Source organism: Oncorhynchus keta, chromosome 12 (assembly GCF_023373465.1).
Source record: "Oncorhynchus keta strain PuntledgeMale-10-30-2019 chromosome 12, Oket_V2, whole genome shotgun sequence".
NCBI lineage: Eukaryota > Metazoa > Chordata > Actinopteri > Salmoniformes > Salmonidae > Oncorhynchus > Oncorhynchus keta.
In genome coordinates, this window is record NC_068432.1 from 10,626,787 (window position 1) to 10,644,644 (window position 17,858).

Consider the following 17,858-nt stretch of genomic DNA (forward strand, 5'->3'; position numbering starts at 1 on the left):
TTTTTCTTTATATAGTTGAATGTGCTGACAACAGAATCACACAAAAATGATCAATGGAAATCAAATTCATCAACCCATGGAGGTCTGGATTTGGAGTCGCACTCAAAATTAAAGTGGAAAACCACACTACAGGCTGATCCAACTTTGATGTAATGTCCTTAAAACAAGTCAAAATGAGGCTCAGTAGTGTGTGTGGCCTCCACGTGCCTGTATGACCTCCCTACAACGCCTGGACATGCTCCTGATGAGGTGGCGGATGGTCTCCTGAGGGATCTCCTCCCAGACCTGGACTAAAGCATCCGCCAACTCCTGGACAGTCTGTGGTGCAATGGTTGGTGGATGGAGGGAGACATGATGTCCCAGATGTGCTCAATTGGATTCAGGTCTGGAGAACAGGCGGGCCAATCCATAGTATCAATGCCTTCCTCTAGCAGGAACTGCTGACACACTCCAGCCACATGAGGTCTAGCATTGTCTTGCATTAGGAGGAACCCAGGGCCAACCGCACCAGCATATGGTCTTACAAGGGGTCTGAGGATCTCATCTCGGTACCTAATGGCAGTCAGGCTACTTCTGGCAAGCACATGGAGGGCTGTCCCCCAAAGAAATGCCACCCCACACCATGACTGACCCACCGCCAAACCGGTCATGCTGGAGAATTTTGCAGGCAGCAGAAAGTTCTCCACAGCGTCTCCAGACTGTCACGTCTGTCACATGTGCTCAGTGTGAACCTGCTTTCATCTGTGAAGAGCACAGGGCGCGGCGCCAGTGGCGAATTTGCCAATCTTGGTGTTCTCTGGCAAATGCCAAAAGTACTGCACGGTGTTGGGCTGTAAGCACAACCCCCACCTGTGGACGTCGGGCCCTCATACCACCCTCATGGAGTCTGTTTGACCGTTTGAGCAGACACATGCACATTTGTGGCCTGCTGGAGGTCATTTTGCAGGGCTCTGGCAGTGCTCCTCCTGCTCCTCCTTGCACAAAGGCGGAGGTAGCGGTCCTGCTGCTGGATTGTTAGCCTCCTACGGCCTCCTCCACGTCTCCTGATGTACTGGCCTGTCTCCTGGTAGTGCCTCCATGCTCTGGACACTATGCTGACAGACACAGCAAACAATCTTGCCACAGCTCGCATTGATGTGCCATCCTGAATGAGCTGCGCTACCTGAGCCACTTGTGTGGGTTATAGACTCCGTCTCATGCTACCAGAGTGAAAGCACCGCCAGCATTCAAGTGACCAAAACATCAGTCAGGAAGCATAGGAACTGTTATCACCTGCAGAACCAGTCCTTTATTGGGGGTGTCTTGCTAATTGCCTATAATTTCCACCTATTGTCTATTCCATTTGCACAACAGCATGTGCAATTTGTCAATCAGTGCTGTTTCCTAATTGGACAGTTTGATTTCACAGAAGTGTGATTGATTTGGAGTTACATTGTGTTGTTTGTGTTTCCTTTATTTTTTGGAGCAGTGTATTTAGTATTGTTTTATCTAAAAAAGGATAACCCTTTTTATTCTCTACAGGCTTCCTTCTTTTCACTCATTTAAACTAAACAAAAATATAAATATGCAACAATTTCAAAGATTTTACTTAGTTACAGTTCATATAAGGACATTAGGGCTGAATTAATTAATTTAAATTGACTGAACTATGAATTTCATGACTGGGAATACAGATATGCATCGGTTGGTCACAGATACCAAAAACAAAAAAAGGTAGGGGTGTGGATCAGAAAACCAGTCAGTATCTGCTGTGACCACCATTTGCCACATGCAGCACGACATCATCTCAAGAGAGTTGATCAGGCTGTTTATTGTGGCCTGTGGAATGTTGTCCCACTCCTCCTCAATGGCTGTGCAAAGTTGCTGGATATTGGCGGGAACTGGAACATGCTGTCGTACATGTTGATCCAGAGCATCCCAAACAAGCTCAATTGGTGAGACGTCTGGTGAGTATGCAGGCCGTGGAAGAACTGGGACATTTTCAGCTGGCAGGAATTGTGTTCAGATCCGTGCGAAATTGGGCTGTGCATTATCATGCTGAAACATTAGGCGATTGAGGTGAATGAATGGCACGACAATGGGCCTCAGGATCGCGGCACTGTTTCTTTGCGCATTCAAATATCCATCAATAAAATGCAATTAATGTTAGTTGTCCATAGCTTATGCCTGCCCATACCATAACAGAGTGCCCCATGGTGGTGTTTACAATATTGACATCAGCAAACCGCTCACCCACACGACGTCACTGTCTGCCATCTGCCCGGTACAGTTGAAACCAGAATTAATCTGTGAAGAGCACACTTCTCCAGCAAGCCAGTGGCCATCGAAGATGAACATTTGCCCACTGAAGCCGAACTGCACAGGTCAAGACCCTGGTGGGGATGACGAGCATACAGATGAGCTTCCCTGAGGTTTCTGACAGTTTGTGCAGAAATTCTTCAGTTGTGCAAACCCAGTTTCACCAACTGTCCGGGTTGCCTCAGACGATCCCGCAGGTGAAGAAGCCGGATGTGGATGTCCTGGGCTGGCGCCATTACACATGGTCTGAGGTTGTGAGGCTGGTTGGATGTACTGCCAAATTCTCTAAAACGACGTTGGTTGATAAATGAACAGTCAATTCTCTGGCAACCGCTCTGGTGGATATTCCTGCAGTCAGCACGCCAATTGCGTGCTACCTCAAAACTTGAGACATCTGTGGCATTGTGACAAAAAAATGTACATTTTAGTATGGCCTTTTGTCACCAGCACAAGGTGCACCTGTAATGATCATGCTGTTTAATCAGTTTCCTGATATGCTACAACTGTCAGTTGAATGGATTGTCTTGGCAAAGGAGAAATGCGCACTAACAAATGTAAACCAATTTGTGCAGAAATGCTGAAAAGATTTTGGAGCATTTCTGGGATCTTTTATTTTAGCTCATGAAACATGGGATCAACACTTCACATTGAAATTATTTTTGTTTAGTCTAGGTTAGTATTTGAAGTAACTACAATGTTGTTGATCCATCCTCATGTCTCTCTTATCACTGTCATTAATCTCTGTTTTGTGTCACCATTGGCCTCATGGTGAAATCACTGAGCGATTTCCTTAGTCTCTGGCCAATGAGTTAGGAAGGATAGAAAAACCCTCCCTGGTGTTCATAGTTGAATCTGTGCTTGAAATTCACTGCTCGACTGAGGGACCTTACAGATAATTGTATGTTAAACATTATTATTGCACACAGAGTGAGTCCATGCAACTTGACAAAAGCACATATTTACTATTGAACTTTAAGGCTTGCCATCACAAAGGGGTTGAACATTTGAGTCAAGATATTTCCGCTTTCCATTTTTTATTAATTTGTACAAATTACAGGTGGGGTTCTAAGAGGGGTTCTGAAAAACACTTATGGGGTTGTCCACTAAATTGACTAGCAACAACAACTGGGACCGAAAAGACACCCACCAAGAGCACCCACTATACTTGCCCAAGAAAAGATAAACAAAATTAAAACCTACACCAAACTTGAAGACAAAGCAAACCAATAAGTAGAGCAAAAAAAACAGGAAGGAAGATCAGATTGGGATATATATGTATATATACACAGTAGGGAGAACAAGTATTTGATGCACTGCCGATGTTGCAAGTTTTCAGCCATGCCTCCTTGCCCGTCCAACATTTCCTTATCTCCCACCCCTTCTAATGTGACTAGCCCAAACACTCCTCCCTCTTTTTCCCCTGTCCCGCTACAAAGTTTCTCCCTACAGGCGGGCACTGAGTGAGGTGCTAAAGGGGAGCCCCTATCAATGCAAGGTCTACAGTGGGGAGTTCACAGTTGGGATGGTGTTCTTGGGGTTGTACTCATCCTTCTTCTTCCTCCAAACACAGCGAGTGGAGTTTAGACCAAAAAGCTCTTTTTTTGTCTCATCAGATGTTAGAGTAATTCTAAATTCCTATATGTTTTGTAGCCAAAACCAAAATCACTCCATTTCATAAGTTGTAAGTTTATCATTTTTGCATGAAATAGATCGAGACCAGTCTTAAAAACAAGTTCAGCATTTATTCTTGATGAGTACTGACCCAAAATACAAAGAACATTTCATTTTAAAGAGAAGATCAAAATGACGTCATCAGTTCTCACACTTTATCCGATCCACACAATAGCGTAGTGTCTTCAGGTCTGGAGATCGTCTTCTACTCCCCTCATAAAACAAACATTCCAATCTGTCGAAAAGATATACTCTTCTCCACTAATGGAACATCAAACAAACATTCTTATCTGTCTGAAAAGATACCATCCCTCTTCCTTAAACCCGCAAGGTACAGACAATTCATTCGTTTTAACTACATTTTCAGTCCTAGTTTAACTAAAAACCCATACATTTCATACCACAACATAATAGTATTAAAATAAATGGTTCTAATTTAATTGTATACATAATTAATCATTTCAACTATAATTTCCTCCAACATCAGACCACATGACCTTCTCCCATTCCTCCTCTGGATCATCCAGATGGTCATTGGCAAACTTCAGACTGGCCTGGACATGCGCCGGCTTGAACAGGGGGACCTTGCGTGCACTGCAGGATTTTAATCCATGACGGCGTAGTGTGTTACCAATGGTTTTCTTTGAGACTGTGGTCCCAGCTCTCTTCGGGTCATTGACCAGGTCCTGCCGTGTAGTTCTGGGCTGATCCCTCACCTTCCTCATGATCATTGATGCCCCACGAGGTGAGATCTTGCATGGAGCCCCAGACCGAGGGTGATTGACCGTCATCTTGAACTTCTTCCATTATCTAATAATTGCGCCAACAGTTGTTGCCTTCTCACCAAGCTGCTTGCCTATTGTCCTGTAGCCCATCCCAGCCTTGTGCAGGTCTACAATTTTAAACCTAATGTCCTTACACAGCTCTCTGGTCTTGGCCATTGTGGAGAGGTTGGAGTCTGTTTGATTAAGTGTGTGGACAGGTGTCTTTTATACAGGTAACGAGTTCAAACAGGTGCAGTTAATACAAGTAATGAGTGGAGAACAGGAGGGCTTCTTAAAGAAAAACAAACAGGTCTGTGAGAGCCAGAATTCTTACTGGTTGGTAGGTGATCAAATACTTATATCATGCAATAAAATGCAAATGAATTACTTCATACAATGTGATTTTATGGATTTTGTTTTAGATTCCGTCTCTCACAGTTGAAGTGTACCTATGATAAAAATTAGACCTCCACATGCTTTGTAAGTACTTCCGGCGCCGACAGAGATAGCCGCCTCCCTTCGCGTTCCTAGGAAACTATCCATTTTTTTTACATGTTATTTCTTACAAATCTTAGGTTTCATTACATACAGTCGGGAAGAACTACTGAATATAAGAGCAACGTCAATTCACCATCAGTACGACCAGGAATATGACTTTCACCGAGAACAACGGAATGGATCCCAGCCTGCAACCCAAAACAAAGACGTCGTAAAAGAGGGAAACTAAAGCTGTCTTCTGGTCAGGCTCCGGAGACAGGCACATCGCGCACCACTCACTAGCATACTTCTCACCAATGTCCAGTCTCTTGACAACAAGGGTAGCATTCCAGAGGGACATCAGAGACTAATGTTCTTTGCTTCACGGAAACATGGTTCACTCGAGAGACCCTAACGGAATCGGTGCAGCCAGCTGGCTTCTTCACGCATAGCGCCGACAGAAACAAACATCTTTCTGGTAAGAAGAGGGGCGGGGGCGTATGCCTTATGGTTAACGAGACGTGGTGTGGTCACAACATCATACAGTGGGGGGAAAAAAGCATTTAGTCAGCCACCAATTGTGCAAGTTCTCCCACTTAAAAAGATGAGGCCTGCAATTTATCATCATAGGTACACTTCAACTATGACAGACAAAATTAGAAGAAAAAAAATCCAGAAAATCAAATTGTAGGATTTTTTATGAATTTATTTGCAAATTATGGTGGAAAATAAGTATTTGGTCAATAACAAAAGTTTATCTCAATACTTTATTATATACCCTTTGTTGGCAATGACAGAGGTCAAACGTTTTCTGTAAGTCTTCACAGGGTTCTCACACACTGTTGCTGGTATTTTGGCCCATTCCTCCATGCAGATCTCCTCTAGAGCAGTGATGTTTTGGGGCTGTTGCTGGGCAACACGGACTTTCAACTCCCTCCAAAGATTTTCTATGGGGTTGAGATCTGGAGCCTGGCTGGGCCACTCCAGGACCTTGAAATGCTTCTTACGAAGCCACTCCTTCGTTGCCCGGGCGGTGCGTTTGGGATCATTGTCACGCTGAAAGACCCAGCCACGTTTCATCTTCAATGCCCTTGCTGATTGAAGGAGGTTTTCACTCAAAATCTCACGATACATGGCCCCATTCATTCTTTCCTTTACACGGATCAGTCGTCCTGGTCCCTTTGCAGAAAAACAGCCCCAAAGCATGATGTTTCCACCCCCATGCTTCACAGTAGGTATGGTGTTCTTTGGATGCAACTCAGCAGAGTTGAGTTTTTACCAAAAAGTTATATTTTGGTTTCATCTGACCATATGACATTCTCCCAATCTTCTTCTGGATCATCCAAATGCTCTCTAGCAAACTTCAGACGGGCCTGGACATGTACTAGCTTAAGCAGGGGGACACGTCTGGCACTGCAGGATTTGAGTCCCTGGCGGCGTAGTGTGTTACTGATGGTAGGCTTTATTACTTTGTTCCCAGCTCTCTGCAGGTCATTCACTAGGTCCCCCCGTGTGATTCTGGGATTTTTGCTCAACGTTCTTGTGATAATTTTGACCCCACGGGGTGAGATCTTGTGTGGAGCCCCAGATCGAGGGAGATTATCAGTGGTCTTGTATGTCTTCCATTTCCTAATAATTGCTCCCACAGTTGATTTTTTTCAAACCAAGCTGCTTACCTATTGCAGATTCAGTCTTCCCAGCCTGATGCAGGTCTACAATTTTGTTTCTGGTGTCCTTTGACAGCTCTTTGGTCTTGGCCATAGTGGAGTTTGGAGTGTGACTGTTTGAGGTTGTGGACAGGTGTCTTTTATACTGATAACAAGTTCAAACAGGTGCCATTAATACAGGTAACGAGTAGAGGGCAGAGGAGCCTCTTAAAGAAGAAGTTACAGATCTGTGAGAGCCAGAAATCTTGCTTGTTTGTAGGTGACCAAATACTAATTTTCCACCATAATTTGCAAATAAATTCATTAAAAACCCTACAATGTGCTGTCTGGATTTCTTTTCTAATTGTGTCTGTCATAGTTGAAGTGTACCTATGATGAAAATTACAGGCCTCTCATCTTTAAGTGGGAGAACTTGCACAATTGGTGGCTGACTAAATACTTTTTTGCCCCACTGTATATTTTTAAGGCCCCCACATATTTGAGGCCCCCACATGTACCACTCGAGGCATAATAAATAAAAAAATACTCATCAAACTCAAATCGGTTTAAGCTTGAGATATGTTTTTTTGCATGGGCTCCATCTCAATCCATCACATCTGGCAATGTTGACCTTCCACATCTGAGGTGGAAGGCGACCGAGCTAGAGCAGTGTTTGTCAGACCAGGAGACATCCAGAATATGGGTCTTCTCACGAAAACATATATAGCGTCAGAGCACACTATTATGACCCCTCTATGGAAAGATGAGAACCTCACGAACACGATGTTCTCCATTTTGCGCTACCACCACAAGAGTCACGGGACTTGTCTGAAGGTAACCTGATAACATACGAAAAATAAATGGAAGTGAACAGGGCATTTCCATGTCAAATATATATGGGTAATTATACTGTAAAATAACACATTTCAGGTGCTGCTGATAATAGTGCAACGGACATGTGTAGCCCATGTACGGTGCCTATAGAAAGTCTACACCCTCTTGAATCTTTTTCACATTTTGTTGCGTTACAAAATAGGATTTAAATGGATATTCATTTTAGTCATCGGTCTACACAAAATATTCCATAATGTCAAAGTGAAAAGAAAATTATATTAATAAAATGTGATTAATAAAAAGTAGTTGCATAAGTATTCACCCCTTTTGTTTAGGCAAGCATAAGTTAGTTCAGAAGTCAAATTTGGCGTAACAAATCACATAGGTTATACGGATTCACAGTTTTAAATAATTGGTGGTTGACATGATTTTTGAATGACTACACCTTCCTCTGTCCCACATACATACATACATACATACATACATACATACATACATACATACATACATACATACATACGTAAGGTTCATCAAGTACTGATTTTTAAGCACAGATTCAACTACAAAAGACGAGGTGCTTTTTAAAAGCCTCAAAGCAGGGCAGTGATTGGTAGATAGTTAATAAATCAGACATTGAACAGATCTTTAAGCATGGTCAAGTTCATAATTATCAGACATTGAACAGATCTTTAAGCATGGTCAAGTTCATAATTATGATATGGATGATGTATTGAAACACCCAGACACTTCAAAGATGTAGTTGTTCTTGAGCTGCAGGACAGGAAGGAAACTGCTTAGGGATGTCACTGAGGCCAACTACAGAATTCAATGGCTGTGATGGGAGACAACTGAGGATGGATCAACAACATTGTAGTAACTCCACAATAATTACCTAAATTACAGAGAAAATACACATAATAAAATTATTCCAAAACATGCATGTGTAAAGTAATACTGGGGGAAAAAACAGCAAAAGAACACACCTCTTGGCATAAATCCAAAGCATTATGTTTGGGTGAATTCCAACAACACTGATTTTCAAGCATGGTAGTGGCTGCATCATGGTATAGGTATACTTGACATTGGCAAAGACTGGAAAGTTTTTCAGGAGAAAAAGAAACGGGATGGAGCTAAGCAAAGGCAAAATCATGGAGGAAAACCTGCTTCAGCTTCAGTGAAAACCTGCTTCAGTGATGAATTCACCTTTCAGCAGGACAATAAACCTACAACACGAAGCCAAGTCTACACTGGAGTTACTTACCAAGAAGACATTGAATGTTCCTGAGTGGCTAAGTTAACGTTTTGACTTAAATCTGCTTGAAAATCTATGGCAAGATTTGAACATTTCTGTCTAGCCATAATCCCCAACACCTTGACAGAGCATGAACATTTTGAAAAATAATTATGGGCAAATATTGCACAATAGTGAACCGTTTCAGGAAACTAGGCGTATGTGGCGCGTCACTACTTCACAGGAGCTCCATTTGAACGTAAACAATTTAAATCAACAAAAAATTTGGGGCAGAAATATATTCTCGAATGTGAAATTACATGTGCCTTAACAAACTTGTATGCAATCTCTAAATACGAATAAAATTGTTAAAATTATGAGCCAAGTTGATTTAGCCATGGGAAAAAAACAACCTTCCCGCTAGCCATGATATGTTGAGCTAATGAGTGGGCTAACAATGCCGAGAGATGAGTTCGGATTGATCTGCCATGTAGCATGTTTCTCTCTATAATATGAGCTGGCCAAGTATGTCTAGGTAATCCTTTCTAACGTGGCTTTTTTGAAAGATATCAAGTAGTAAAACTGCATAAGTGTTGTTCTCCACCATCTGCAGGACCGAGTTTTGAAATCAGTGGAATAAGATTATGATAGCTAGGAAGCTGGAGAATATTCTGCCGTTTGATTGCAAACATGCAGACGGAGTCTAAAAGAGAACACACAGAAGGCTCCGGACGACATCTTCAAACTAAGGGCAAACATGGTATCGGTGACAAAGAGAGAGAAGCGTCCATCCATGTATATGGCTAAGAGAATCTAGTGAGCTACATTGTCAGAATTTACACAATTCTAGTTTAGTCAGAAATTCATTTTCATTTCAAGTTAAAGTGAAACTGTTAGCTAGCTAACATTGAACCTGGTTGGTTAGTTAACTGCAGATTCATGTAGGGTCGTAACGTTGAGTTGGGATTATGGTTAATTGTTTAGCTAGCTACATGTGTAAAAAAATATATATATAATAATAATAAAAAAAGACTCCACTATGCAAGTATCTATTTCAATAGAATGTTAATGTCACTGCAAAACTGTCGATAGACGTAGCTGGTAAATGCGTTCTGGCTGTCTACTCCGATTTCAGAGCACTCTCGTCAGTGTGCCAGAGCGCAGAATAACTGAAACATTTACAAACGCTCAACACCCGTTGAATATGGCCAGTATCAGTAAACATTGGCAAAGCAAAGCATAATTAGATTGTTGCCAGCAGCAGTCACCAATGCTCTAGACAACATAAAAATCAGCCTAACCAGCTCTGCCAGGGCAAGTAAAATTGTCAGTGAGCAGATCTTTCATTTGTGTCTGGATGTAAACTCAGCAAAAAAAAGAAACATCCTCTCACTGTCAACTGTGTTTATTTTCAGCTAACTTAACATGTGTAAATATTTGTATGAACATAAGATTCAACAAATGAGACTAACTGAACAAGTCCCACAGACATGTGACTAAGAGAAAATGGAGTGGTGTCCCTGAACAGAGGGGGGGGGTCAAAAATCTAAAGTAACAGTCAGTCTCGGGTGTGGCCACCAGCTGCATTAACCTGTTTGGGACAGGGGGCAGTATTTTCAAGTCTGGATGAAAAGCGTGCCCAAAGTAAACTGCCTGCTACTCAGGCCCAGAAGCTAGGATATGCATATAATTTAAAAATTTGGATAGAAAACATTAACGTTTCTAAAACTGTTAAAATAATGTTTGTGAGTATAACATAACTTACTTGGCAGGCAATACCCCGAGGACAACCCACCCAGGAAAAAACAAACACTTGAGGTGACTGTTTTCTATTGGTTTGCTATGGGGAACTAGCTTATGAGGCATCTGGTTGCAGTTCCTATGGCTTCCACTAGATGTCAATAGTCTTTAGAAATTGGTTGATGTTTTTCCTTTGAGAAATTAAGAAATACGGCTGTTCAGAATGAGTGTCAAGCCAAGTGTACTCTTGTTTGGTGTGCGCTCCACGTTGATTTTATCCACTATTGAACACAGTATATTCAGTCTTAAATTTGATAGATTATTTACGTTTAGGACACCTAAAGTTGGATTAGGAAAGTTGTTTGAAATGTTTGGACTAAGTTTACAGGTAACTTATTAGATCATTTGTAGTCATGTTGGGCGAGTTGGAACCGGTGTTTCTCTGAATCAAACGCGCCAAATAAATTGACATTTTGGGGATAAAAAAATAGTTTATTGAACAAAATGACCATTTTTGATGTTTCTGGGACATATTGGAGTGCCAACAGAAGATCTTCAAAGGTAAGGCATGAATTACATCGTTATTTCTGACTTTCGTGTCGCACCTGCTTGGTTGAAATATGATTTTCATGTGTTTGTATGGTGGAGTGCTGTCCTCAGATAATTGCATGGTTTGCTTTCGCCATGAAGCCTTTTTTAAATCTGACACGGTAGCTGGATTAACAAGAAGTTAAGATTTATTTTGGTATACTGCACTTGTGCAATTGTCCACTAGCAGAACGTCTAGCGGCTAGACTCTAGCCGTAACAGGTTAACTTGTTTGGGATAGGGGGCAGCATTTTCAGTTTTGGATGAATAGCGTGCCCAGAGTAAACTGCCTCCTACTCAGTCCCAGATGCTAATATATGCATATTATCAGCAGTATTGTATAGAAAACACTTAAGTTTCTAAAACCATTTGAATGATGTCTGTGAGTATAACATAACTCAAAATCTGAGAAAAATCCAAACAGGAAGTGGGAAATCTGAGGCTTGTAGTTTTTTAACTCAACCCATATCCCATTGTGAATTCGATAGGGGCTATGTTGCTCTTCCTAAGGCTTCCACTAGATGTCAACCGTCTTCAGAACATTGTTTCAGGCTTCTCCTGTGAAGGGGGGCCGGATGGGAGCTGTTTGACTAAGGGGACTGCCAGCAGCCTTGTTCTCAGTCACGCGCATTTCACATGAGAGGTATCTCTCGTCCCATTGCTTTTCTACAGACAATGGAATTCTCCGGTTGGGACATTATTGAACATTTATGATAAAAACATCCTAAAGATTGATTCTATACTTAGTTTGACAAGTTTCTTCGACCTGTAATATAACATTTTGAACTTTGTCCGACTGGACCTGAACGCGCTTTTGGATTTGTTTACCAAACGCCCTAACAATAGAAGCTGTTTGGACATAAATGATGGACATTATCGAACAAAGCAAACATTTATTGTGGATCTGCGATTCCTGGGAGTGCATTCTGATGAAGATCATCAAAGGTAAGTGAATATTTATAATGCTATTTATGACTAATGTTCACTGTGCAACATGGCGGATATTTATTTTGGCTGGTTTGGGCTCTGAGCACCATACTCAAATTATGCTTTTTCCTTAAAGTTTCTTTGAAATCTGACACAGCGGTTGCATTAAGGAGAAGTGTATCTAAAGTTCCATGCATAACACTTGAATTTTCATCAACATTTATGGGTATTTCTGTGAATTCATGTGGCTCTCTGCAATTTCACTGCATGTTTTTGTGTGTGGATTTTTAGGAATTATCTTTGAAAGACAGGGTCCTGAAAAAGAGACGTTTCTTTTTTTGCTGAGTTTAGCTAGCAAGATAGTCAATGTTAGCTTGAGTGCTTGACTGCTGTTAGGTCAGAACGCTTGGATCAACCCTACTTTTCAGCCAGAGCATCCAGTGTGCACTCCGAGAGCGAAACACTTAATTTACGAATGGACAATCTGACAACAGTTTATTTACACCCAGAGCAAAATCTTGCACACCAGTAGATGTCGACCGATTAATCGGAATGGCTGATTAATTAGGGCCGATTTCAAGTTTTCATAATCGGAAATCAACATTTTTGGACACTTTTTTTGACACCTCTAATCTTTATTTAACTAGGCAATTCAGTTAAGAACACATTCTTATTTTCAATGACGGCCTAGGAACGGTGGGTTAAGTACCTCGTTCAGGGGCAAAATGACAGATTTTTACCTTGTCAGCTCGGGGGATTCAATCTTGCAACCTTACAGTTAACAAGTCCAACGCTCTAACCACCTGATTACATTGCACTCCACGAGGAGACTGCCTGTTACGCGAATGCAGTAATCCAAGGTAAGTTGCTAGCTAGCATTAAACTTCTTATAAAAAACAATCATAATCACTAGTTAACTACACATGGTAGATGATATTACTAGTTTATCTATCCATGCGGTGCGTATCATTGCTCCAATGTGTACCTAACCATAAACATCAATGCTTTACTTAAAATCAATACACAGAAGTATATATTTTTAAACCTGCATATTTAGCTCAAATAAATCCAGGTTAGCAGGCAATATTAACCAGGTGAAATTGTGTCACTTCTCTTGCGTTCATTGCACGCAGAGTCAGCGTATATGCAACAGTTTGGGCTGCCAAATTTGCCAGAATTTTACGTAATTATGACATAACATTGAAGGTTGTGCAATGTAACAGGAATATTTAGACTAATGGATGCCACCCATTAGATAAAATACAGAACGGTTCCGTATATCACCGAAAGAATAAATGTCTTGTTTTCAGGATGATAGTTTCCGTATTCGAACATATTAATGACCGAAGGCTCGCATTTCTGTGTGTTATTATGTTATTATTAAGTCTATGATTTGAGAGCAGTCTCACTTAGCGATGGTAGGCAGCAGCAGGCTCGTAAGCATTCATTCAAACAGCACTTTCGTGAGTTTGCCAGCAGCTGTTTAAGACTTAAAGCCTATCAACTCCCGAGATTAGGCTGGTGTAACCGATGTGAAATGGTTAGCTAATTAGTGGGGTGCGCTCTAATAGCGTTTCAAGCGTCACTCGCTCTGAGACTTGGGAGTGGTTGTTCCCCTTGCTCTGCATGGGTAACGCTGCTTCGAGTGTGGCTGTTGTCGTTGTGTTCCTGGTTTGAGCGAGGAGAGGGACGGAAGCTATACTGTTACACCGGCAATATTAAAGTGCCTATAAGAACATCCAATAGTCACAGGTTAATGAAATACAAATGGTATAGAGAGAAATAGTCCTATAATAACTGCAACCTAAAAAAACTTCTTCCCTGGGAATATTGAAGATTCATGTTAAAAGGAACCACCAGCTTTCATATGTTCTCATGTTATGAGCAAGGAAATTAAATGTTAGCTTTCTTACATGGCACATATTGCACTTCCACTTTCTTCTCCAACACTCTGTTTTGGCATTATTTCAACCAGATTGAACATGTCTCATTATTTATTTGAGGCTAAATAGATTTTTATTGATGTATTATATTAAAGTTAAAATAAGTGTTCATTCGGTGTTGTTGTAATTGTCATTATTAAAAAAAAAATATATATATATATATATTTTTTTTAAATCGTCCGATTAATCGGAATCTGCTTTTTTTGGTCCTCCAATAATCGACGTTGAAAATTCATAATCAGTCGACCTCTACTCCAGAATAAATTTACTAACACACACGTAGTATAAACTAGCCTTTAGTGTTGAAATCTTTGGTTGTTTAGTACATAGGGAAATGGGAAATGTGCCATTTTGTCAAAAGTGAGGTTACAAGTTTATCAACTTTCAATGCAGAATTACTTTCCCATTGTTCCTCAACTGTAGTGTATGAGATAATATTTTCTAGCTGATTCTCTACTTTTATCCAATGTAAAACACACCATTTCAAGACCGAATCAAGCTGGTCGGTCACAGGTGTGCAAAGCTGTTATGAGACCCAAGAAGACTCACAGCTGTAATTGCTGCCAAAGGTGTTTCTACCATGTACGGACTCATGGGGGCGAGTACTTAGCTAATCAAGGTATATACACTGCTCCTAAAAATTAAGGAAACACTTAAACAACATAATGTAACTCCAAGTCAATCACTCTTCTGTGAAATCAAACTGTCCACTTAGGAAGCAACACTGATTGACAATAAATGTCACATGCTGTTGTGCAAATGGAATAGACAACAGGTGGAAATTATAGGCAATTAGCAAGACACCCCCAATAAAGGACTGGTTCTGAAGGTGGTGACCACAGACCACATCTCAGTTCCTATGCTTCCTGGCTGATGTTTTGGTCACTTTTGAATGCTGGCGGTGCTTTCACTCTGGTAGCATGAGACGGAGTCTACAACACACATAAGTGGCTCAGGTAGTGCAGCTCAAACAGGATGGGACATCAATGCGAGCTTTGGCAAGAAGGTTTGCTGTGTCTGTCAGCGTAGTGTCCAGAGCATGGAGGCGCTACCAGGAGACAGGCCAGTACATCAGGAGATGTGGAGGAGGCCGTAGGAGGGCAACAACCCAGCAGCAGGACCGCTACCTCCGCCTTTGTGCAAGGAGGAGCAGGAGGAGCACTGCCAGAGTCCTGCAAAATGACCTCCAGCAGGCCACAAATGTGCATGTGTCTGCTCAAACGGTCAGAAACAGACTCCATGAGGGTGGTATGAGGGCCCGACGTCCACAGGTGGGGGTTGTGCTTAAAGCCCAACACCATGCAGGACGTTTGGCAAATTCCCCACTGGCGCCCTTTGCTCTTCACAGATGAAAGCAGGTTCACACGGAGCACGTGACAGAGTCTGGAGACGCCGTGGAGAATGTTCTGCTGCCTGCAACATCCTCCAGCATGAGCGGTTTGGCGGTGGGTCAGTGATGGTGTGGGGTGGCATTTCTTTGGGGAGGCCGCACCACCCTCCATGTGCTCGCCAGAGGTAGCCTGACTGCCATTAGGTACCGAGATGAGATCCTCAGACCCCTTGTAAGACCATATGCTGGTGCGGTTGGCCCTGGGTTCCTCCTAATGCAAGACAATGCTCGACCTCATGTGGCTGGAATGTGTCAGCAGTTCCTGCAAGAGGAAGGCATTGATGCTGTGGACTGGCCCGTCCATTCCCCAGACCTGAATCCAATTGAGCACATCTGGGACATCATGTCTCGCTCCATCCACCAACACCACGCTGCACCACAGACTGTCCAACAGTTGGCGGATGCTTTAGTCCAGGTCTGGGTAATCCCTCAGGAGACCATCCGCCACCTCATCAGGAGCATGCCCAGGAGTTGTAGGGAGGTCATACAGGCAGGCACGTGGAGGCCACACACACTACTGAGCCTCATTTTGACTTGTTTTATGGACATTACATCAAAGTCGGATCACACTGTAGTGTGGTTTTCCACTTTAATTTTGAGTGTGACTCCAAATCCAGACCTCCATGGGTTGATACATTTAATTTCCATTGATAATTTTTGTGTGATTTTGTCAGCACATTCAACTATGTAAAGAAAAAAATATTTAATAAGAATATTTCATTCATTCAGATCTAGGATGTGTTATTTTAGTGTTCCCTTAATTTTTTTGAGCAGTGTCGTTTATTTTATTCATTAACCTTAAAAACATATATATATATATATATATATATATAAAGAGAATTGTTTTACTTAGAGTAATGTGTAGATCGTTGCCAATAAAATACAATTAAATCCATTTGAATTCCACTTTGTAACAATCAAATGAAGAAAGTGCCTATAGAAAGTCTATCTGATGCGGTGGGCAGACCGTAAATTTGTACATTTTTACAGTTAAATGACCCTTCCTTATAAATGAAAACAATTGGGGGGGGACCTCCAAATCACTACATCGGACGAAATGTTTATTTGATGCATCGAAATCATATTTATTTTAATTTTAAACCTAACCATTAAGATTTGTTGACAATTTGGACTTTGTGGCTACTATACAAGCTAATTGGAACTTAATTACTGAAGGAGTCCATTGAGCAGGAAGACCAGGTGTGCGCGTGCGCAATACAGCGCGAGCGAACCACAGCGAAAATATTACTTAACGGTAAATACAAATGGACAATTCTCCTTATCACAACATACGTCATAACCCGAAGAACAGGTGTGCCCCATACTTTCAAATGTTAACAGCAATTAATCTTTGTGCAAAAGCTCAAAGCAGTTTCTGTAGGATGTGATATCGTGCAATTCGGTCCATGGCAGATAAAGGCTTGAAAATAAATTCAATCATTTTAAAATGAGAAAATTACACCGAAGTCTTTCAGTCTTTGAAAAGTTCGGAGTTAAACAGTGCAAAAACAAAGTATCTGACTCACCAGGGATCTTTCGTATGAATTTGGGACAGCAAAAATGCATAAAAAACGTTTGGAAAACACACAATAACAACTAGCTAGCTGGGACAAACGACACAGAACACTATGCAATGGTGTGGAGTCGCACGTCCCCCACAGCAGCTCGCGCTTTTCAAACTATACCTGAAGATGTGTCTTGGAGATATCTCTCCAACTGCAGAAATGTGAGCTCCGGTAGATCCAGCAAAGCTCCATAACGCTCTAGAAAAGAGCATATCACGGCGTAGCTTGGGCACAAATCGGAGAAACCCGCCGATGGAGCCGAGGCAGCCATCTTTTCCAATGGTGGAGCAGCAGACTCGAAAAGCTCGGAGGACCAATGATTGCCCACAATTCACCGCGAAAAAGAAAATAGCAGCCCAGAGGTCTTTGCGGTAAAAAAGTAAAATTAGTAATGTAGAGTATGCGCGGGGAATGATCCTTCGGTGATAATTTAGGCACTGATGAAGGTGTTAACAGTTTCACATTCTTCCATAGTTAGGCAATTTAGCCCCAAAGAAATACATGGTAAGTCTGCCATACAGTGGCTCGGACGCAGCTGCCATTTTGTAGCTTGAATAACTTCTACAATGTGATACACTTGTCAATAGGCAGGCAGTGTATCAATCCATCCACTTATAACGCCACGAACAATCAGTGAGGATAAAAGTACCGGAGCACCATAAAAGACTCAAAAAATGAAAGTCACCCAGTAAAATACTACTTGAGTTAGTCTAAAAGTATTTGCTTTTAAATATACTTATGTATCAAAAGTAAACAAATAATTTCAAATTCCTTAAAAAGCACA

General features: G+C 41.6%; 1 protein-coding gene across 2 annotated transcripts in view; it reads right to left on the minus strand.

Moving 5' to 3' along the window:
- The window catches only part of LOC118390956 (remodeling and spacing factor 1-like), a 49,799-nt gene extending 32,166 nt beyond the window's left edge, over positions 1 to 17,633 (minus strand). The window contains exon 1 of one of the 2 annotated variants that reach the window (XM_035781830.2): positions 17,195 to 17,633. In XM_035781830.2, coding sequence (XP_035637723.2) covers positions 17,195 to 17,345 — 151 coding nt within the window. In that variant the 5' untranslated portion in view covers positions 17,346 to 17,633. The remainder of the gene's footprint in view (positions 1 to 17,194) is intronic. The other variant, XM_052457717.1, reaches the window with a different exon arrangement.
- Between the last annotated feature and the right edge of the window lie 225 nt (positions 17,634 to 17,858).